Source organism: Aptenodytes forsteri, unplaced genomic scaffold (assembly GCF_000699145.1).
Source record: "Aptenodytes forsteri isolate BGI_AS27 unplaced genomic scaffold, ASM69914v1 Scaffold174, whole genome shotgun sequence".
In the NCBI taxonomy this organism is placed as follows: domain Eukaryota; kingdom Metazoa; phylum Chordata; class Aves; order Sphenisciformes; family Spheniscidae; genus Aptenodytes; species Aptenodytes forsteri.
In genome coordinates, this window is record NW_008794603.1 from 1040910 (window position 1) to 1064557 (window position 23648).

At 46.3% G+C, this 23648-nt stretch overlaps 1 protein-coding gene across 1 annotated transcript in view; it reads left to right on the forward strand.

The window, feature by feature from the left end:
- The first annotated feature begins 316 nt into the window (after positions 1-316).
- FMNL2 (formin like 2) overlaps positions 317-23648 on the forward strand; it is a 77185-nt gene continuing 53853 nt past the window's right edge. Inside the window, exons 1-6 of the mRNA XM_009273176.2 lie at positions 317-442; positions 2322-2405; positions 12818-12898; positions 16397-16473; positions 18588-18671; positions 20318-20470. Coding sequence (XP_009271451.2) covers positions 317-442; positions 2322-2405; positions 12818-12898; positions 16397-16473; positions 18588-18671; positions 20318-20470 — 605 coding nt within the window. The remainder of the gene's footprint in view (positions 443-2321; positions 2406-12817; positions 12899-16396; positions 16474-18587; positions 18672-20317; positions 20471-23648) is intronic.

A 23648-nucleotide genomic window follows, 5' to 3' on the forward strand; every position in this document is an offset into this window, starting at 1 on the left:
GCCCGAGCCCTCCTGGTTTCCAGCCCGGGCTGCACAAGTAAACCCAGGGAGATGGAAACTTGAAACTGTGGCCATGAGGGAGCTGGGTCAGGAGCAGCCCGGCCCTGCGCCTGCCTCCCCGCTGAGCTGGGCTGAGCTGAGCTGGGCTGGGAGCAGGCTGACAGTGAGCTTGGCATATGAGTTAGCAGGGCAACCAAGGCATGAAGGCCCTGGGGAGGTGTAGGGGAAGGTAGTCCTGCGTTGTACCCGAGTGCTGGAACACGAGCAAGGAAAGCCTTGTCTTTGCGATGGGGACATAGCACTCAGCCAGCCAGAAATGGTGTTGGAAAGCTTTGCCATTGACAGCCAGCCGCTGCCAGTTAACCTCTTGGCTCTCCTTCAAAGCCCCTCATCCCCCAAAGCTCGCCTGGTTGTTGCGGTGCCCGTCAGCGTGGTCGGCACTGTACGCGCCGTGGCACAGGGATTGCCCTTGGCACCTGCGGTCCCCGTCCGGGGCTAGGACCTGGTATCATCAGAGCAGGGGTCCCTGTGCTGCTGCCTGCGGGTCTCTTCTGTACCTGGAGCTGAGTGGGTTTCTGATGATGTACTTTAAAAATACCAATTCCTGATGCATGACAACTCAACATACGCCTTGAAATTCTTTAATTATCACTCCATCTCGTACGCAATACGTCCTGTGTGGCTGCTGTGGTTGTATTATCACCCTGGGTCTCAGTCAGCCTTTTCTAGGACTCACTTAAATTTTGGTTTTATAGCGTGCCTGCCATTCAGGGTAAGCAGATTGGGGGGGTCAGCAGGCTGGGCTGATCGTAACAGATGCTCTTGATGGTGTTTGTGGCAGCTGTGTGTCCCTCCTCTTCTGTTACCTGGGAGGGGGTTTGTGCGAGGAAATGGAGGAGGTCTGGGCCCCAGGCTGTGCAAGTCTGGCTCTAGCAGAGTATGGGTCCGGGGGTGTTTCTGAGGATCCCCAGGACAGCCTGCTTTTAATAAATTTGTAAAACTGCCTATTGCACAGGTTGTGAAGGTGCGTGCTTCTAGAGCAGAGTGTTTCAGTACCTAAACACCCATTTATTGATTACTGCTTCACTGCAGGCTTATTTTAACAGCCTTTGGTTCTGGCCTATTTTTGTGCCTCCTGCAGCCTTTTTAAAATTAAACGTGGAAGGGTAGAGCCTGCCGGCGCTGGAGATGTGCGCACCACCGGCCTGACCTGCCTGCGGTATGCAGTGCCGCAGAGCCCGGCCGGCGCTTCACTCCCGTCCCAGCAGTGGTCTGGGATGGACCACCAGAGTCTTGTGGTTCTGAAGGGTTAATTGGGGATAACTTGGCCGCACTGGGAATGCGAGCTGGAGACCGAGAGGTGCTGGAGACCAATAGGTGCTTAGCGGGTTTTTCATTCAGCCACTTCACTTTGCTGCGCGCCGCTGGGCTGATAGGGAGGCTCTGCAGACTCGGTGTTTGCGAAGCTCTCGAGGCGTTCCTGGGTACTCTGGGAGGTTAAGCACGACAGTTATGCTGCGCATTTAGAGACACGACTCTGAGGGAAACTGCCTTGGGAGCGAGTAGCCAGCCTGTGCCGCCCTACCCCAGACAACCGCCCATGGAAGGATATCTCAACTGACATCAAAGGAGCCAGCAAATGATAGGCATCATCTAATTGCCGCCTCTCCCTGCCTTCTGACTCGGTACTGCAGGTTGTCATTCACAGTCTCAGGATCGTTATCTTTGCGTGTGCGAGTAGCACAACGTCACTGGGCAGCAGCAATCCTACCTCCGGGATCTGTATTATCCAGATAAGGTTGCATGCGGTGACATTTAAAAACCTGAATAGTGTCCCGCTGTTGAAATAAAATGAAATGGCATTTCAAGATCTTGTTTGGAGAGAACTGGCCTTCTGCAGTCCCCAGCCCGCAGCTGGAGTGTGCGTTTCCCTTATGAGTGTGGGCAGGCGAAGGGAAGAGGGGGTGTGGTGCACCACAGGGACCCGTCTGGGGTGGAAGGTGGCTGCCGTGCCGTGGCAGCACGGGGAAGCCCCGTCCTCTCCTCCGGATGGAGGTGGCTGGTCCTGAGCTCTAGTCGCTCACCTCCTCCTCCGTCCCAGCGTCGCCCAGCACCGAGCCCTGCCCTTCAGTACCTTGCGATTCACTGGTGCTTTTGGGGCCAAAGATGACATTTAGAGGGAATGTTTCTGAATAACCCTGTCAATGGGAATTCACATAAAACAATTAAAGCAACCACAGCCATGTTGCCTTGGTTTGTCTGACTCTGCCTGAGCCCAAGCCCTCTGTGGTCCTTCACGTTTGCTTTCTCTTTCTCCGCAGAATGCGATGAACTTGCCACCTGACAAAGCCCGGTTGCTGCGGCAGTACGACAACGAGAAGAAGTGGGAGCTCATCTGTGACCAGGTAAGGGTGGCCGGGGGGGTTTTTGGCAGACATCCCATTGAGAGCACAAACTGAGTTTCATCAGCAATGTCCCCGGGCTTAGAAAGGGACCTTGCAGAGGGACAAGTATTTGAATGGATTCAAACACTCATTTCTTTGGCCTTATGCACCTTTATTGGTAACAACTCATAGAAGCCTTGTAACAATAATTCCCTTTTTTGCCACAGAGCGATATTTCTTTCCCCTCTGATGTTACCATCACCCCTGTGCCTGTTTCCTCTGGGCAGTGAATGCTGCTTATTTTGCCCGGCACAGACTCGAAGAGACTGACCTTCAGTCACCTCTCGGCGAGTGCTTTGAGTTTGGTCTGTCTTGACCTACGTAACATGAACGAATGATCTTGATCCAGTGAGTATTTGGCTTTCCACATCACAAGCCGTTGTTGCAGCTGGCAGTAGCTGTCGCCTTCAGGGAGAGGCGAATGGTGATGCAGCTTGAACTCCTCTTTGCCTCAACAACAACCTCGGATTAAGTAGCACCATATGCTGAAGCATCTTTTGTGTATGAGCTCTGTTGTGGCGTGTAGACTTGGCAGCAATATAGAACAATTAACAGGTTGGCTCTGCGGTGACAAATGAACAGAAACGGCATTATTTAGAGAAAGTGAAGCATGCAAAAGGTAGGATGTGCATTTGTGAGCCAACAGCAAAATAAACTTCAAAAGTAATCGCTAATGAAAATAATTGATCCAGGACTGAGAAAGTAGGATGTTTCCTTGAAATGTAACCACAGCAGTACCAGGATGAGAGTTTGGCAGAAGTTTGGCATGACTGTACCAGTCATGCTATGAGGTCAGGAACATTTTAATAAGTAGATTTCTGGGACGTTTCCTATTTAGCTATTACAGTGGCAGAGCCTCTGATAAAATCCAACTACCTTAAAGTAAAGCTGAATAAAGAATTACTTGCTTTTTTCCATGAGTTTTCTGTGCAGAAAACCTAAAGCATTGAGCTATTTAAAGTTTCAGTTTAGTGAGACACTGAACAAATTGCTTAATCTACTGTAAGTGATTTTTTTCATGGATGTTTGCTTAGAGCATACACACTCGGAGCATGCACATGGAAGTGTGAGCTTTGTGCTGGAGTCTGTGTGCTCTGTTTGCACCGAGTTGGCAGCAGGGCAGGCAGAAGCAGTTAGATCACAGCCTCGATGTGCAAGCTCCCACCTCAGAGTGGATCCACCCTTTGCAACGTGCAGCTGCTGCTGATTCACTCCTGAACTCTACAGCAAGATAGGAGGGATGAGCAGTGAAGGAAATTTGCAGTCTGGAGTAATCGCGTATCTTAATAGCTCCTTGCACAACACTGAGTCCACCCCTGGGTTGGGATGAGTCTGCTTCCCATTGCTTGGAGAGGGTAGGCAGAGAAGCAGCGCAGGACTGTTGTAACCAGCACTGTGGAGCCCAGCACTGCGAGGATCCCGAAGGGACGGGAGGTGACAGCGTGCCACCCTTCCAGGGTTTGGCCATCCGAGGGGACGTGCTTGGGCAATGAGGGGCTGCGTATCTGCGATCTGTCGCAGCTCCCTGGCTGCCCTGGCATCCCTGGTGGGTGACTGCCAGCCGCTGTAAATTAGAGTGGCGTGAAGCAGGTGTGTCTGTAAAAGCACCATAATACAGCATATGGGGTGTGAAATATTTATATCTGTCCACATAATAATGGTGTGTGGCTGAAAGTACTTCCAGGAATAGATTTTGTACAGAATGTATGTTTTTAGTGTGGATGCATATTTTGACTGCTATTTTCTATTAGTATCACTCATTACACCATTTTCGCCTGTTTTTGCTTAGTGAAGGACTGAGGATGTAAATTAATGTAACAGTGTGAGGAAATTAACTCTTACCCTCCTGTGCTGGCTTTCAGCTTATGTCTGAAAGGAAAAAGGGTCCAGAGGTTGCTCTTAAATGGTGTTTTCTAAATAGTCTGTAAAGCAGACCCTGGTCATTTGTCTGTGAAATATGTTGAGAATACTAGGGGAGAGAGTTCGGCCTCCAAAAGGAACTCTCACTTCTGTGGAAGTGAGATTAATGAAAGTGAGGAGCTCCCAGTCTCATAGTAGTAGTAATAATAACAACAATAATAATAATAATAAATCTGCCGTGAGTAGGATTGTGCATGTTGTAGTGAATGGTTGTAAGGGTTGCTGGGCTGGCTGTGGGGGACTTGTCCTGTGTGGTATTTTCTGTTCCTTTGTCTATGAACCTCCGAAGTCATCTAAGCGTTGCTGCTGGTGTCCTGAAACCTTGTTCCCTACCTCTCTGGCTTGTGAAAAAGGAGGAGGAGAAGAGCAAAGCCAATAAACCTGTTGCCCATCCTGGAGAGGGCCAAAATGGTGGTCATCTGGGGGGTGAGCATTGGGAAGGATCCAGGCAGGGAAGAGGGGATACCATTTCCTGGCATGGCGAGCTACCCTGTTGGCTTCTCGACTTCCCGGAGAGCTACGTTTGGTGTACTCTGGGCCTCTTTATCCGGCCGCATGCCATGAGGTAGAATCATAGAATCATTAAGGTTGGAAAAGACCTCTAAGATCATTGAGTCCAACCACCGACCCAACACCCCCATGCCCACTAAACCATGTCCCTAAGTGCCTCATCTACTCGTCTTTTAAATACCTCCAGGGATGGGGACTCCACCACTTCCCTGGGCAGCGTGTTCCAATGTTTAACCACTCTTTCAGTAAAGAAATTTTTCCTCACGTCCAATCTAAACCTCCCCTGGCACAAGTTGAGGCCGTTTCCTCTCGTCCTATTGCTGGTTACTTGGGAGAAGAGACCGACCCCCCCCTCGCTACACTAAACAGCCTCAGTTCCCTCAGCCGCTCCTCATAAGACTTGTGCTCCAGACCCTTCACCAGCCTCGTTGCCCTTCTCTGGACACGCTCCAGCACCTCAATGTCCTTCTTGTAGTGAGGGGCCCAAAACTGAACACAGTATTCGAGGTGCGGCCTCACCAGGGCCGAGTACAGGGGCACGATCACTCCCCTACTCCTGCTGGCCACACTATTTCTGATACAGGCCAGGATGCCCTTGGCCTTCTTGGCCGCCTGGGCACACTGCCGGCTCATGTTCAGGTGCTACAGAGGGGGCACCGATGTTGAGGGAAGAGGTTGGGGACATCTTACAAAGTTCTTCGTTGCCCTCTAATGGCAAATCGTGGCAGGGGCATCACCATGTCCTCACCTTTGGAGACACTGGAGGTGTGCGTGGGGAATAATGAATTAAGAGGCCTAAGGTGAAAGTTGTGCCGTTTACATCCAAACTATGCTCACTGAGGTATTTGTAGTACTCTCTCCCTTTCCTAATGAAACTCCTAATGAAGGCAGGTGTGGGCTGGTTCGGAGGCTGGTGGCCAGCGTGGAGCTCACTGGGATGGCGGTGGATTTCTCCAGCAGCCTCCTGGGTGGGGGGGCCTTGTGCCACCCCTCAGCTTTGCTTCCAGGGGGCTCGGGCCCCTCTGTGCCGGTGTCGGGGGTAATTGCACCTAAAACAAGGCCACGTGTGGTGCGTTGGTGGGGCGCCATATTCCACTTTAGGGTTTATTTGTGACTAAAAATGTGCAGGTATGGGCCCTGTTGGAAACAGGGCTCCAGGTGAGAAGGTTGTGCAGTGACAGTCCCTGAGTCCTCCAGCTCTCTGGGTGAAACCCCGGCGCTGCCAAGACCAGGGTGGCCTTCCCCTGGGAGGGGAGGGCTACCTGGGCTCGCTGCCTGGCTGAGCATCATGGTGGGGGGGGAGCCTGGGCACAGAAATCTGGTGTTGTGAGATTAGGCTATCAAAAATAGACAGCGTTCAAGATAGCTTGGAGAAGGATAACATCTGAAACCACAGAGGGTCCGTCGGACTTGTGTTCATTTACACTTAGGTTCAACAAGCGTTGACTGTAGTGGTTAGATCCTTCTCTAAACGAGGCAAAAATGTTAATTATGAAGCTCTCTGTTACATCGTAAAAGAGGTTAGTGCACACTAGCGTGTGCCACACACCTGCATGCCCTTTAAGCCAGGCTTGCTTCTGCGCCCCTTCCTCCTCTGCCACTGTTCATCGAGCTCTTGAAAGGTAAAATGGCGTGCAGCCTTCCCAGCCTTCCCCTCCATAAACCAGGTCTGGGGAGAGGCAGGTTCTTGATATTATTTTTATCTTTATTTTTGTTTTTTTTTGTGAGATTGTGCCCTATGGACTGGTTGAGAGTGTAACCGCACAGAGCCGCAGTGGTCCATGCCTGCCATTTTAAAGTCCAGAGCACCGGGGACTGCTGACAAATACCTAGGTGTCCTTTGGATTCGGGCTGGGAGTTGCTTTAAAGGCAAGCTGGGCCATGTCCAGGCTGCAGGCAGTGGAGTGGCGCTGGCAGCCCTCCTGCGTGCTGCCCGCGGGTCTCGGGTAGATCGCTGATGAAGAAGGGGACAGGCGGTGACTGCCGGATGGGACTGAGCGAGGATCAGGGTTTCACGGGGATGCTGTGCTGTTTGTTGTTTGACCCAAATATCTCAGGTGAGCCCCAAACCTCTCCTCAGAAATGTGATGAAGGGACGGTGATTCAAAAGTGGCACCTCACACTGTGTGTTACCATATGGTGCCATTAACCCTTTTGCAGCAGAGATCTGGATTTTTCTGACAACATTCAACCAAGCATTTTCCATATCTTTGCACATGCTGCAGTAGTCATTTACAGCTCTGTTTTGAGAGCCTTTGCATAAAAAACCCCATTGAATCTCCCCTGTTGTGGGTAGAATACAGGCTAGGACTGAGCCACCCTCCAGGTCTGTGTGGGATGGGGGACGAGTGGTGGAAACGTGCACCATGTTTACGATGCGTTTGTGCCTCGGGAGTGAGAAGACACTGGTCTCCAGCCCTGCTTGTCCACCTCCTTTCACCAGCACTCACCATCCATGTGCTGGATGCACTCCTAGCAGTTACTGACTGCCTGCTGGGGTTTCTGACAAGCCTGGATACCGAGTCGGATGCACTCTGTGTTTACCTAATGTATATGAATCCTAAGAATGAACCAAGTTAGCAAGGGTAATAATAATAATAACATATGTCACTAATGCAGAGAATGTCCTGAATATTTTTGGAAGCAGAAGATCTCTGGAAAAGCCACAATTTCCTGGTTACGGAATTAATACGTTTTCCAGATTTGGGTGAACAAGAGATGTGTCGAGTTCTTTGTAGGATCACATGGAAGAGGAAATGCAGAAATCCGGCAGTTTCTCTTTGCTGCTGAAGTGAAGTCCCCCCCAGCCCCCTTCTTTTTTGGCATCCATCAGAAAAGAAAGTGCTAATTCTGGGCATTGCTGGTAAAAGAAGCACAGGAGCGGTGTTGTGCTCCCCCGTCCAAGCTTTTTCCCTGAATTCTCATCATTTATTACCCTAAAGGGAGGTGCTGGGGCCCAGGTCATCTCACTGCTCTCCGGTCCGGTGCCGCTGCTGCTGGCTCCTTGCATGCGCTTCTTGGCGCTTGTCTGTCGTTCTGGCTTATAGCACCACTCCTCAGCAATTTTTCAAGTAAGAAAGGGCCTTTTATCCTTGGGAAATTAAGTCAGTTTGCTTTCTAGGTGGCTGACAAAGGCAGGGTCGAGTTATTGCTGGTCTGCGCCTTTCTCCTTTCAGGGCTGTAGATAGTGTTGGTGCTTATATGAGTCACGTAGTGGAGATAAAATAGGTTTCATTGGGATTTATTAACTTTGTTGTGTCTGAGTGGCCCCGTCCTGGGGCGACTGGGAGGGGAAGCCACCATGTCCCGGTCGTGATGTCACTCACTGGCTTATGCTTTTTGCTCAGCGAAGTTTGGAGACTCAAATAGTTTAAAAAGGGTTTTAAACTTTATATGTGTGTGGTAAAAATCCCCAGCTTCCTCGTTCAAATAGCGTTAAACCCCTTGCCATATAAATTCTTATTTTGAAAGCAGATTTGGCCAGTGAGCGATTGCAAATCGCCAAAAGTGGAGAGGAGGAGCAGACAGGAAAAAACAACAATTTTTAACTAATTATTTACGGTATCTAAGGCAAGTGGATTACATGTGAACAGCAGTGCCTTGGTGTTAGCTGGGAAGCATTTGTCTCTACAGGGAAGTAGAATCATAGAATCATAGAATCATTGAGGTTGGAAAAGACCTCTGAGATCATCGAGTCCAACCGTCGACCCAACACCACCATGTCCACTAAACCATGTCCCTAAGTGCCTCATCTACTCGTCTTTTAAATACCTCCAGCGATGGGGACTCAAAGTCCCCCAAAAAGTAAATGCTCTGAAGAAGGACCAGAGGACCTTGAGAGGACCCTGGACTGGCCAACCTGCACAGTCACTTACAGCATTCATGGCAAGCGAAATACCAGACTGCAATCACGCTGGTCCAACGAACACCGTGCCTTCCCACCCTGAGTGAGCTCTGGCAGAGCATCAGTTTTTTAGGAGGACGAGCAGCAAGCAGACGTTCAGGGTATCCCGGAGGTGTTGGGGAGCCTCGGGCTGCCGTCGCTGCACAGCACAGAGCCCTGATTCTTGCAGCTTGCGATGTATCAGCCTCTAATATAAAACAGTCAAAGCTGGATAAACCAAGACAGTCATCATAGCCAGGAAAGGGCAATTTTAAAGGCTAATCCCTCATGGCTTTCCAAACCAGAAAAAACACTTTAAGGGGCTATAAAAATGTTTCCAAGACTAGTAGATGTTTACCACAAGTGGTTCTTGGTCAATAGTTAGAGAAGAGCATTGTTGGTATCTGCTGTTCGCAGATAATGTCTTTAAAATCCTTCAACCCAAATAATTCCACTATACAGTAATGAGCAGCATCTTTTTTAATGAAGTCGCTGTAGAGATTACTACATAAATACATAATTACAGCTAGGTTTTAAGAAAACAAACAGAAACATATAGTATCTGCATCACAGACTATTAAATGTGCTCGTTGAGTCTCTTTAAGCATTTCATTTTGAAGACTCCAGATATTAAAACTGGCAGTTAGGAAAAGCTCCTGTCAGTTTAGCAGATGATGGCTGATTAGTTAGTCAGAGAAATAAATCCATAAGAGTAAAATAGCTTCTCTGGAGGATTAGACTAAACACAGGAGAGCTACATCAGCATGAGAGAACCCCCCAACAAGGGGAGGAATAAATGCGAGAGCTAACGTGGAGCCTTGTTAGCTTGGGACTCTGCCGTGCCTGCTGCTCGCTGGTGCTCTCACGTCGCCCGCCACTCTTCAAGAGTGGACCTTTGGCTTGGTGCTCCACCACTTCACTCCATCACATGCAGATACAAATAATAATATTTGGACATGGTTATTAAGTGGCACAGTGAAAACACTTCCACCTTCGTGTTTTTTTGTAGAGAAGGACATGGTTATTCAAATGCTGTAATGTCCTGGAGCTAATATAAAACTGCTGAGGGGGAAAATGAGAAACAGTGGTGGTCTCTGAGGTCCAGATACCTCTATAACTCTTTACTAGTTTACAATAGGCCAGATTCTCATTTACAGCAAAGTGGGTTTTTTGTCTGTCTGCCAGTGTGAAGAAGTTTTAAAATGGGTTAATGGATGGAAATTGCTTCTAAATAACTTATATTTATGCCCACTGTAAAGCCACAGTCCACAGTATCCTGAGGGGGCTGTAAGTCTGACTGAGAAACTGGCCTAACAGTGTCCTGTAAAAAGTGCATAAATTAAGCTAGCAATTAAGGTACTTTGAATAGTGACATCTTACTCTTTTAACTGATTTAATTTATGTGCCTTTTTTTTAAATTTATTTTTTTATTTCCTTTGAAGTCCCTGTCAACTTCTGTGGGTGTTCATGCTCCCATTTTCCAGAGAGCTGGATGCTAGGGCTGACCATTGCACACCTCTCGGGATGCGGCAGGTGATTTCTGCTTGCGCTGGTGGAGCTGTGTGATGGAGCCTTGGCAGGCCGTTTCCAAACCCGTCTGTAACTCCATGCATCTCTCTCATGCGTCTGTCTTTCCCCACACCCCGGTAGCAGTTCCAATTAGCAGCAAATTTAACTACAAGGGTGTGAAAGGGACTGTCTGACCTGTGTGGGCCAGCTGAGATGAGATTGGCTCGAAGCGTCCGTGCCTATAGAGCCGAGAGGAAGCCGTGGCGGTGGGCATGGTGCTGGGGGAGGATGGAGCGGGACAGACACCCTTGGCGTCACTTTGGCCGGAGAAGGGCTGGCAACAAAGAACTTTGCATTTTCTGAACTGTTTTTTAGATAAAAAGGAAATGCCAATTCCAGGACTCTGTTTGGCCTGTACGTGTGAAGATGCATGGAAAAAAAATCCAGTTGTAAAAGAGAAAAGAAATGTCTGCTCTCTGTCTTACAGAGCTCTTGCCTGGGGCTGGTGGACCACAAGGCAGACTTTTTGGTTCATTTTTTCCGTTCTGACCATGATGAATTACTTTTTTTACAGCAAGCAGCAAGATAATAACAGGAACAACTTTTGGTGTTCAGACAGTACGTTCTGGTAACTGGGCAGCAGTGTACTATTCATTATGAAATAACTTTCAGATAATGTAGTCAAAATTGCATCCTGACCTAATAAAGAGAGGTTTCAAATATCGTTTATAAAATGCGAAATTTCAGGAGGAAATTGTTATGAGATCTTTCCTCAAGGGAAAGGGCAGAATAGTTTAAAATTCTTCCAAGATACAAATAGTATCAGAACTTTTGGTAATACTCTTAACAGGTTTGGACATAGCAGAACAACTCGTGTTTCGCAGCAGCTTTTGTAGGATAAATTTCAAGCTGGCCGTGCAACTGGTAAAAAAGCAAGCAAAAATCAAGCAGCTCTCAGAATACAAACCTTGCAGACCTTATATTTGTCATTAAAATCTTTAATTCGATTCTGAATGTGGTTGATTCTGGATTGCAGATCAAGTGTCCCCGTGTAAGATGAGGCATGGGAAACCTTTGGTGAGAAGTGAGTCTCAAAAGCAGGTGGGAATCTCTTGGCACTGGACTAGCAGCACGTGAGATGGGGAAGGGCAATCAGGCACGCTGCTGGTGTATGACAAAGCAGGAAAGCAGGCATGGGTAATGAGATGTTTTACATGGGTAAAGCTCACGATCGTGGACAACCTGCCTTTCTCCGTGTCCTGAGGTTGGTAAGACTCCAACCTTAGTGGGGAGGAGAGGCATGTGGTGGTTCCGGGACATTCCCAGTGGGACAGGGATGGGCATCTGGTCCATAATTGGCCTGTGGTGGTGTAACGGTGGTCTCGGTAGCATTTGCTGGCTTGCTTCCCACCATGCTGGAGGTCCCTCAGCTCTGCCCTTGTGTGACACAGGTGCTGAAGGAAACCCTCCGAATCGCTGGGAGTCATGGGTGGCTGGGATGAGCTCAACCACCGACGTGCTCCCCAGGCAAGTGTTGCTGGCAGAAATAGTGTGGGGAGCTGACCCCAAGGCACGATGAATGCGTTGGTGCTCAAGCGTTGTGTTGACGTAGGAAGTGGGGTGCTGCTGTGATTGGGGGTGTTTATGTAGAATAAACAAGCCCTCCTGTGTGGTGGCTGGGCAGGGCTGGTAACGAAGTCTGCATCGTTATTTCCAGGAGAGCTGGCCAGGCTTGTGCGTGCTTTGTAATGGAAATAAAGACAGAGTGCCGGTCATCGTTCTCATATGGGGCTCAACCAGGACGAGCTGAACTCCCTGTGGCCCAAATACTGTGTGACCGCTTTGTGCCCATGGCAGGGGAGGCTTTGCCTGTGCCCGTGTGGCACTCTGCCCTCGCCAGTCCGGTGCCCCTCCCTGTAAATCGGAACCTGCAGAAAGGGTTGGGCTGGGACCTGGTGGGCCACTTACAGAGGCAATCCAATTTAATATCGTGGAGTTAAAATATTACTTGTTTATTGCTAACATACTACTCTTGCATTAATTTTTCTGGAGTCTGAACAATGAAATGATGTGACTTCTCCCATGAATAGACCGTGTAGCGTGTTTTTAGGCTTGTTCCAAATGATAAAAAAGGTGTCTCAGTTTTTGTGGTGATGGCTTTCAATCAAGCATGGACAGGCATCTGCTCTTCTAACGCTTCTCTTTTCTCTCAGTACTCCTGGGTAGCAGAAACCCTGTTATTTCAGATGTGTGTGTTTGTATGTGTAACTAAAATTGAAAATTGTCATTGAATATGTAAGGTATATTTTTATGCATCCTCTATAAATACCAACTTTCAGAATATCGAGATACAGGTAAATATATTTTATTTGCATGCATATTGTATATGCATATATTATATACTTATGTATATAAGGTATGTACATATAAAACTATATTATAAATGCATACTGTTTAAATATATATGTGTGTGCATGCATTTTATATATATAGTAAGGAAATATAGAAGATGTTATGAAATGGCTGATGTTTATTCTTGTATCCTTTGCAGGAAAGATTTCAAGTGAAGAATCCTCCACATACATACATCCAGAAGTTGAAGGGCTATCTGGACCCGGCTGTAACCAGGAAGGTGAGGAGCGTCCTGTTTCCTCTCACCCGTCCCTTGTTCCTCGGCGAGGATGGTCCCGGGGTCCGAGTTCCTTCCTGCCTTTGTCTAAAAGGTCCTGTAAAAGTCTCCGAGAAGAGTCTCGGAGATGCAACAAATGGCAGAGAGGAGCAAAGAGAAATTGGAAAGACGCTGCAGTTTTCACAGCTCAAAAAGGAGAACAGATGTTGCAGAGAAAAGGACCATCTGACACATGAAACAACTTGTTTTAATAACTGTAGCTTCAGTAAATAGTCTGACAAATTATCACTGAGCTGTACTCTAGGTCTGACTTTTCATGTGGGCAGCGCTGGTGGTGAATAAAACCTCTGGCGGATGGCACTTTTCTCACCTGTGTGAAGGGGATGTTGAAGTTTTGAGTCCTTTTCTCTGGGCATTTGCGTGACAGAAGTTCAGTGCAGCTGGCACAGTTCACCTCTCGCTTGCAGCCTCATCTGAGGTTTCAGGGTTGTGAAGTAAAGATGTAACCTGGGGTGTATTTACATGGCAGAGCCTCATCCATCCTTCTGCGTATTATTTTGTCCAAAATAGTTTGATAATCACTCACGAAAGTCTCAGGCACTTCACTTGGCCTTTCACGTGAATGTCGTGCATCCCTGAGTGTGGCTTCTGTACCGGGATGTATTTGTGGATGGTTCTGACATTTCTGCACCGCTCTGATGGACTTAGTACTAGCCTCCAGGATTTTAGAATAACAGTCAACCTACATCCCGTTTAGAGGCCCATCTCTGAACCCTTGGTATTTAACCACTTTGGATATCAGCTCATATCCTGTGTTGATAGTAATAATAGCCTTTAAAAAAAAAAACAAAAAACAAAAAAAGGCAGCGAGAGCATAGCAGATCCTGCCATTGACTGGCTCTGCCTTGTCCTCAACAATCGCTGCTTTGTGTTGCCGTACAATTAGCTGAGGCTGGTGCCCTGCAGTAAAATATGTATCCTGACACGGCTTCCAGGCCGGGGCCGGCTCCAGCCGCAGTGGAGGTGCACCTCCATCCCTGCGAAAGGCGAGGGGCAGACACTGGGTACCCTGTGCTTCCAGCACGCCGTCGCTAGCTCGTGTCTTCAAGGCTGCAGTAATGTCTTCTGACAGTGCTTCTCTTGTTGGAGGCTCTAACAAGGAGTAGGAAACCATTTAGTAGGAAACCTTTAAATTTGCCTGTAGCTGATTATAGTTTTTTAAAAAAAACGGTGAACAGGGGTCTTTGTGTTTTTCTCCTGAAGGGTTTTTGAAATTCGTTTAGTGTTTGGCTTTGCTCTGTGGTTACTCTGTGGGCACACATTGAAGCCTTTCTTATCCTAATGCCACTATAAGAGTCCCATGGCAAATGACAAAACCGAAGGAGCCTAAAAATAACTCCATTGAGTTCCTCTCTTTTGTTGCGTTATTCTGTATCACCAGCAGCCTTTCATCAGCCTGGACTGCCAGGCGGAAAGATTTACAAATGGGCTTCTGGACGGACGCGCGATATTGTGGGGAGAGCTCGTATTACCAGGATTATTGCTGTAATTGAGGTGGTGTCAGCATTTTTGCTGATGATCCCAAGCGTGGCCAAAAGAAGGTGGCTCCAAACGCTGCTGCAAAATGTGTGTTTCGGCTTGTAATTGGGGGCGTAATGGCTCTTCCCGGGAAAACAATTCCTTTTCATCTGAGCTGAATTTTGAAACAGGAAAATGAGAGTGTTGAAATTACACATTTTTAAAGAAATTGCAGTTTGGTGGCTCCTAGAGCCCAGTAAAGCACAGAGCCGGTTCATTGCTCTCTGCCATGGTTGCAAAGAGCAGCCTGGCCTCACTGGAGGTTGACGGTCCTGCATGGGAATATGCTGCCTATTTCTGCCATGCCCTCCCACCCCTGTCTCCTGCCTGCCTCTTGCTACATCAATATTTTACCTTTACTTCTAGAGAGGTAATGTTTTATATTGCTTGCAGTTATATTGTGTAAACTGTCTCGGGAGAGAAGGCACTGTGTTTTTGTACTCTGAGCTAATTAACTGAGGTCCAGAGAAACTCTATGTCTGATCTCAACTAGCTATTTCAAAGTAAAAATTAATAGTGCCTTGTGTCTACTAGGACTTTACTGTGAGACATCTATTTCAGTCTGCCAGTGGCTTTCTGAGCTGGGGTTTAGTCTTGCCTCAGGTAAGCCAGTGGTGCTAACTAGCATGTGTAAAACCCTGGTGAAAAAGGCAGCTGATAATTTTCACATAGGTCAGCAAGGCAAGATAAATCCTATCCTTTCATCATCTTCACCTCAGTAAATGAACTCAGGAGAATTATTAACTGCCAAGTAGTCCCCTTGATTTTATTGTGGGTTTATTGTGGTGCACTGAGAACAAACCCTTTTTTCCCCCTGGTATTCAGAGCATAGTCCTACTTGCAGCAGCATCGCTTGCGTCCTAAGCACTTACAAGCCCTTTCCAAACACATCAAGTCTGTCTGTGTGATAACTGATGACCAAGTTGGTTGTTAAGTACTGCAATTCCAAGATGATTATCATTGTCCATCCATTTCTGCTCTCATTTAGCTTGTTCACAAATGAGAATTTACCAAAACAACTGCTCCAGCATAATTTATCCAGCGGTTTTAGTAGATTGCCATGGGCAAGGAGCACCAGGCAGGAGAGAAGACAACAGTCTTTCTCCAGCTGGGCGAGGAGGAGGCATCACTGGCTCGCTCTATCTGCACACCAAAGGCTGCCCTGCTGCAAGTTGGTTTGGCAGAGGATGGAGAGGAGCTGCTTGACTCGACTTGAGACAAGTCAGTGTGCATTTAGAGGTCTTCTGCTGTGACCGGTGCCTGCTGTGAGCCGTGGAGGGAAGTGGGGCTCTCGCTGCATCCCAGTGAGGTTTTTCCCAGGTCGCCCTTTCTGCTCCCATACGGAGATGTCACAAAACCTCCTCTCCTTTCTGCTGCGTTGCTGCCCAGTGTTTTACTTCTGACGTTTTATGGCCTTTTCCCAGCATCTAATTTTGCAGATACAATTTAGTGTGCACAAATTGTTAAAGCATGCAGATGGCAGCACATGTGTATTTCATTATTGGCTTGCACCCACAGATTTGGTAATTATATAGAAATCATGGCAGGTTTTTTGGTGTGGGTGTAAAGTCTCGAAGGTGAGATTAAAGCACCAGGCTGAGAATGAAGCCCAAATGCTGTAGTTCTCAATGGAGAGTTTGATACTAAAACAAAGCTTGTATTGTAAAGAAATGTTTATTTCTCTACAGGCTTTTAATTTTCTTAATCCTGGAAACTCAAAAATGCGCATGGGAACAGAAGTTATTTTTCTGAGTATGTTTTTGTTGACTGCCGGACTATTGTTGTTGCATTCCTCAGGATTTAGAGGGGTTCTCAGTTTACTTTAATGTTTTATTTATTCATTCTGCACTGTGTGAGATGTTGATACTTTTAATAGCATCACATGAGTCTAATTGTTATTTTTGCCTGCTCACTCAATTACAGAAATTCAGAAGACGAGTCCAAGAGTCTACTCAAGTACTCCGAGAACTGGAAATTTCTTTAAGAACAAATCACATTGGGTAAGAACTTTGATGTCCTCTGGTCTAAGATTGTTTTACATCTACTGATGGATGCCTTTGAGAAAACATCTCTTTGCATGTCAAGCAGCGATACCACTTGATTGATCGTTAAAGCCTGAAGGGCTCAGTTAAGGGATAGCTGGGCATCTCAGGAGAATAATTCAGCTTTAGTCCTTTCATGACAGGTTCATCCACATCTCTGTGAAGGCTGCGAAAAGATTGCAGTCAACTTCTGCTCACCCTAAGTCAGTCAGAGCAGCAATGAGCATGACTGTGTCTAGAATAGTAATAGTATTGCAGCTATAAATATATATATAAAAAAACCCCATGCTGTTTTATAGCTTTAACATGATGCAGTTCGTGAAGCCCGGCTGTGAGTAATATTCCCAGTATTTTACTTCTACAAAGCACAAAATTCCTCTCAAATAGCAAAAGTAAAAGAATCGCAGAGCCTTCAGTTTTTTATCGAACATGCTGTTCCCATCTGCGTTTCCACTGGTCTCACCTCCCTGCTTTGGGTCTCAGGACCAGAAGCTGGTTCAGCACTGGTACGTCAGCCAGGAAGGTTTCTTCAGCGTTTTGTATCATGATCACACGCTGTGTCCAGCTCAATTACATTGATTTTACAGGATGCTGCTCTTGTTTCGTGGAAACAAGGGCATTTTAAACTGTGGGAGGAATAGCTGTTCTCCCTCTGTGGGAGCCGGCTCCCCAGCGTGGTGTGCACGGACACCGTGCATGACAGTGGGGGACCCTCCCGCAAGCTGCACCGTCACAAATATTTCCAACAAACTTCTCCCACACCCCTGCTCTGGCTCCTGCTATGTTTTCCCTTGTTTTGCAGCACAAAAGATTCCCCACCAAAGACAAAGCATGACACTCTGAAGATTTATGATGGCTCATGGGTACGCGGAAGGAACCGTGTTGGTGCACCAGATAAATAAAGGAGGCTGACAAGACCAGTGTTTATTTATGTGGTTCACTTGGCTGAAAGATGCGTTTCAAAATACCTTTTATAAAAATGCCAGGTTGTTTATTTTAGCAGGTAAACAGTGAAAGATTTAAAACCTGAAGACTAGAATAACTCAGAGGTAATGAATTCCCACTCTGCTGAGAGCAGGGGATCCATAGCTGTGAGGCCCCAGAGGCAGAGCGAGCCCGGAGGCCCGGTTCCCTCCCTGGCTCCCCACTCCTTCCAGTGGCACCTAACCCACTCCTGGTGGAGTTTCAGCTGCCCCAGTTGGGGTTTGGAGGAGAGCTGAGCTGGGGCTGTGCTGAGGCTCCTTGCTCGCCTGGGTTTGCCCCCAGATGTATGCATTTTCAAACTTTACTTGGCATTTTTGAGTTTTTGAAAGCTTTGGAAGATAACAGGCTTTTCTGAATTGAAGATTATTTTGCATAATTCTCAGGGACCAAAATTCACAGCAATAGGTTAACATTTTTTAAAAAGAGAAGGCAAAATTACTGTTAAATGTACATCCAGGATGTCAGACCTCACCCTTGGTGCTGTTACTCTTTTGCCGGTGTGCTGCCCGTATGCTTTACAAATACTGCTGGAGATCAGGATGTGGAAAAAAATAAACCAGGTCCCTGCAACTCATGCGTTAGAAGGCAGCTGTAACCACTGCTTGGTGGTTTGCGCAGCAGCGTGTGCCAGGTAGGAGATGAGCCTGGGTTTGGAGCGAAGCCGGGCAGCTGCCGAGCTCCCCAGCGCAACCGTGGCCCTCTTGCAGCAACACCGCTGTGGTGGAAAAGGCACTTACCGACTCTGGAGCTCAGTGCTTAGAAGAGTGAACGTCTGGTTTCTGAGCAATGCAAAGTGCGCGTAGGGGTTTTTATGCTTATTTTTGGTGGAATGTTTTTCCCATCTTAGTGCTGCAAAAAAGTTCATTTCGGTACACATTTTGTAAAGTCCTCTAAAGGACTGTTTTAAAGTCCTCTAAATAATAAAGGGCATTTTCAAAAAGTCCTCTTTTTCCTGACTGAGAAATCAAAGTTTTGCTCAGTAGTGCTGCCTTTCCTGCAACGGATCTGTCTCTAGCTTATCTGACAAGAATTCCAGTAACTGCACAAAGCCCGTGAAACGCTCTGATGTCTAATGATTTTTCTAACAGATGGGTCAGGGAGTTCCTGAATGAAGAAAACAAAGGCCTGGATGTTCTGGTGGAGTACTTGTCGTTTGCACAGTATGCAGTCACGTGAGTAAGACATGTCTGGTACTCTGGGCTTGCAAGTCAAAGCAAGACTCCTGCCATCTCTACAGAGCAAGAGGGGGAATGCTGGGGCAGATGCTCAGCTTTTCTAGCAGAGCCTTCCTGCCAGCAGCTTGGTGTAATACTATGTATGTACCTTAGAGCAGAGAAAATGGTAACGTTAATCCAAAACCATTGGGTCATAACATGTTGCAGAGAACAAAAGCTTAAGTTTAAGCCTTGAGATTGTTTATCTCTAAGACTGTACTGGCATATTTTTTAGCTTTGGGCTCTGACCGTCTTAGGGGTACAGTGCAAAAACATTCAACAGATGTGTGGAAGCATGCAGGCTTCCTTAGAAATAGGTTTGCTATTAGCGTCCGACCCCAAGGAATTATAATAGCGTCTACCATGTTCAAAGCAGCATCCACACACGAACCACTTCTCACAAGGCTTGTGGCAAGCAAAGTTGTCGGCACTGCGTGCAGTAGCTGTGCTGCAAGACAAGAGTAGGAATTTCAAGGTGATTTTGCAAGTCAGGAAGACTATGAAACAAGCTTTTGCAGTTCTGACATCTGGTTAGCTGGGAGTCAGATTTAGTCATTTAGGTAATAAATCATTAAATATACCCTGTTAAAACAATTGGGAACAAATCAGCTTTCATTAGTCGTTATATCGCACAATTTGAAATAGATCGTCAGCTGAGGATCTTGTTTTGTATATCCACAGGCTTTCACTTCAGGATATTGTAGCAATAGATTTTTGTATAAAATTGTATGAAAAGCGATAGGTTAAAGGTACTGTTGTAGTTAGGAACTCGAGCTGAGTAGAGTTGATGTTTTATTTTTAGAAAAGATGCCATCAGATGTATATATACCATCGCACAGAAAAGAGATTTTTGGTGGGGTTGCAGTAAAATTAATGAAGGAAAATTATATGTTTTAAAATGTTACTAACACTGGAAAAAACTGTGCACAGCAAAAAGAAGTGTTTGTATAAAGACTTTCTTCCTAAAATTATACAAATGTATGCAAGTTAGCTTGCTGGGTTTTTCCCCTCTCTAACGTGGTAAACATGAGTAATAACCTCAAAAGCTGTTAGGGGAACAAGCAATTTTTGCTTGAAATAGCAGTACAATGGGCAACGAGTCAGAAATCAAAGAAAATCTGTAATGATTATGGTAATGTATTACATATGCTGGGAGATTCATGAGGGCCAGCAAGCCAGTGTAAATGCTCGGTCGCATAGTGATGGAGGAAACTGAATTAGTACTTGCACAACGTATTGATTTATTGAAATAAAATGGAGACAGCTTTAAGCATTCTCCCTCTTTCCTTCAAGGCAGGGCTAATCATCAGCAAAGCAGCCGATGTGTTTATTTTACATTGAAGTAGAATAATACATAGCTGTTTGATCCTTCTGAAATTGTATGCTCGTGTGGTTAGCTGCTCCCTTTGTCAAGGTCCAGATTTGCTGCACTATGCATTTGAAGCTCGCGCTGAATTGCAGCCGAAGGGAAGTTAGCCTGCATTGCTTTCTTCCTTTCGTTTTGTAATCTTTTGGGACCTGCTAAAATCTGCAGATCTTGAACAGGAAGGAAAATGTGCATCTTTTCTGCCTAACCCGGCATTGGACTTTCTGTTTCCTTTCAGGTTTGACTTTGAAAGTTTGGAGAACAATGTGGAAAACTCGATGGACAAGTCCAAACCTTGGAGCCGGTCTATTGAGGACCTGCACAGAGGCGGTAATTTACCCTCGCCAGTTGGCAACAGCATTTCCCGCTCTGGCAGACACTCAACTTTACGGTAAGGAGTTAAATCAGGCAGCGGGTGACCTGCAAACAGTGAGTGCCCAAGTGAGAAGAGTCAGTATGGTTTTCCAATTAGAAGATTTTTCATCTTCCCTCTTCTCACAGTATAGGCTTGACATATATAGGAAACGTGTCGTTTTACTGATGGTTTTGAGGTGGAAAGAAGTGCTAAGCTAGTAACTCAGGGCAGCATTACGCAGCAATTGAGGAAGAGACAAGAATAACTCTGCCTCCCTTTCCAATGGCAGAATGATCTAAGGATGCACGATACGTTTCCATCAGGTACAATGTGGCTTGCACAGAGGAAGCAATTCCTCTTCTCCAAAGAGTCCCTCAAGATTTCCATGGACCCAGCCAGTCTGGGGCTCCGATCTGGTGTCTCGTCCAAAAAGGTCTCTTTTGCAGCACATTCCTTCCATGCTGCTATGAACAAGAGGGGTTTGTTTTTTTTTTTTTAAAAGGCCACTTCCATCCTTCAAACCTGCTATAAATACTAGCCACCACCCCAGGCTTTACTATGAAGTCTCTCTTTCCGAATACTGGGTTTTTTTCAGTTTGTGCAAAAGGCAGGGTCACTTCCCAGGACTGAACGGCAGTCAACTCTGTTACATTCCTTCGATGCTTCACTATTATAAAACATACTAAACATCACCTTTAGACTAGCAGTACTGTTACCTAGGGGCGCAGCTCAGAGGGCTGAATGGCATTTGCTCATATGCTTTTTGACTTTTTTTGGCTTTTGTGGCGTTTTGTTACATAGTACTGTGAGCATAAAGGAGTCCAAAAAAGATGGAGCCAGTGAGAACTTGTGGCTTTTTCCTACATCTTCCAGTTGAGGTTCGGTTTTGGTTTGTCAGTCAATGGTAATGTCGGCTCTTTAGCTGATGTTAAGTGAGTGCCTTCCACCTACAGCCTGAGTGGTAGCGGATGTGATACCTGGAAGATGTAGTTCACAGACTGCAGGCAGCGGAGAGGAGGAGACAGACACACAGCTCTGGTAAAGAGATACAGGCTGTGGAGTGCGGCAAGATCACTTGACCAGTTGATTTTTTTTATTTTTTAAATGTTGCAAAGGTGTTCTTAGTGGTTTTGGTTTTCTTTGATCTTTAATTACTATGACAGAGAAATGGTAGAGTCTTGTGCTTGCAGGAGGATGTCTGATTCTGCTGTCTTTCGGAGGCATGCTTGTGATTAGTTACGCTAGAAATGCATGAGTCAGGTATACATTACATGTCTCTTACATTTTTTTCTCTTCATTTCCTTCCATCCTTTTTCCTTTTTCACATTCCCCTTTATTCCTTACCTGTTTTATTTTCCATTTCAATGTCTCCTTCCTTGCATCCTTCATTCCCCTCCCTCTTTCAAATGCTCTTCTCCAATTCTCTCTCTCGCATCCTTCCCTCCTCCGCTCTCATCCGCCTTTCACATACCATCAGATTGGTTTCTCTGCCTGAGCAACTTCAGTTCAAACACCACCAGAGCTGCTTTTCAGCCAACTGCCTCTGGAGCGGCTTCACTTTGCGCTCTGCTGACGAGGCTTCGAGCCGGAAAATCTCGTAAGTCCCAGGTGCAAGGTTACACGCAGCACGGGCTGTGCAGGGCATGGGAGCCGCGTGGCGAGCACTGCTCCCCATGCCTTATAATCTAGTAATCATACGTCTTGGTAAAGCGACCGCCTGAGCATCAGGGGGAGTTTTCAGCCTCCAAAACGTGTGGTTATCACATTATAACTTCAGAGTGTAGTTTGCTTCCGTAGAGTGGGATTTTCTAAAAGAAAATAAAATGTGTTTTACTTTGAAACAAGGTAGTAGTTTTCTTTATCATATTGCAAATAGTATTATTAGTTTCATGCCTAAGACATAGAGCCCTTAGTCGTTGTCCATGTTATTTCATCTTTTTTATTACAAATAGAGACTTCACTCATATCCAACACTGGCGCAGAAATGTAACCTAGTACAGTGCTTTTCAGCCAAGTGCCACCCCTGCCTGCAGAGCCATCTTTGTACCGGGGCAGCTTGGGCCGAAACTGTCCAACATTTACGTGGAATTAGCATCTTCGGTTTGTGTTTCCTTAAAAAAAAAAAAAAAAAAAAAAAAAAAAAAATATCTCTTAATACAGTAAAGTTCAGTTCCTAAAAGGCTTTATTTGCAACCTGTATCCTGTCTGCACACATCCTAAAAGTCTTCACAAATAATATTAGAGGCTAGTTTTCCAGAGAGTGCTTGCCTCATACAGCAGGCAAATGGTAGATGCAAAAAAAAGGATAGAATTAAGTTTCATGGATAATCTCAAAAGTGAGAACGGGACATCATAATTTTTTTTCCTTAAAAAAAGAAAAAAAAAAAAAATCTGTGTTTTAAAATGTGTACTTTTTCAATAGCTGGGGACTATGTTTATTAAAAAAAGTAAAAGCTGAAAGTAGGTGGGAAGTTTTTAAGAAGAGCTTTTTTGTATAATTGGTAAATATTAGTTAACTGAAACAGAATCTTTTCCTGAGTACAAGCTAGGTGCTCATCAAATGAGGACAGTGTGCAGGATGGCATTTTCTGGTCAAAACCAGGAGGTTCCTGCCCCGTCACTGGGTAGACGACGTGTCTGGGACATGCGGACACCCAGGCCATAGGTTCTTCTGTGTGGAAGCTCCTCTTCTGTCTTTGTTATAAAAACCATTGAAATGGAGAGAAAGGAAGAAGCGGTCCTCCCTCTTGGATGAAAAAGGAGAAGTCTGACAATCTTAACAGGGTAATTTAAAATTCAGGAGCTGGACTCATCCCTGCTATGCCATAGCAGTATGAAAAATGAAAACAGATTTGGCCTGGATTCCTTTTTATTAAAACAGCAAGAAGATTTGGGGAGACAGTGTTTCGTGCCAGCTTTCACACCGTTTTTTCTCATTTTCGGTACTTCTGTGGCAGTGCCATGGCACCAGCTTTCCTGCCTGTCCTCAGGGTTCAGTAGCAGTAAACCTGCTGTAGCGCGCAGGACCCTGCACGATCCCAGCTGATCTGTGCTGTGCACATTTAATTATGGCAAAAGGAATAGGAGATAAGCACAAAGCAACACTAGGAAGTACTGGCAGGGTTATACCCCTTGCACGCTTGCAAACGATGTGGCTCCATCGTAGTGAGCGGTTCCCTTGCAACCAGCCAGGGCAAGCTTGCCGCGGTGTGAA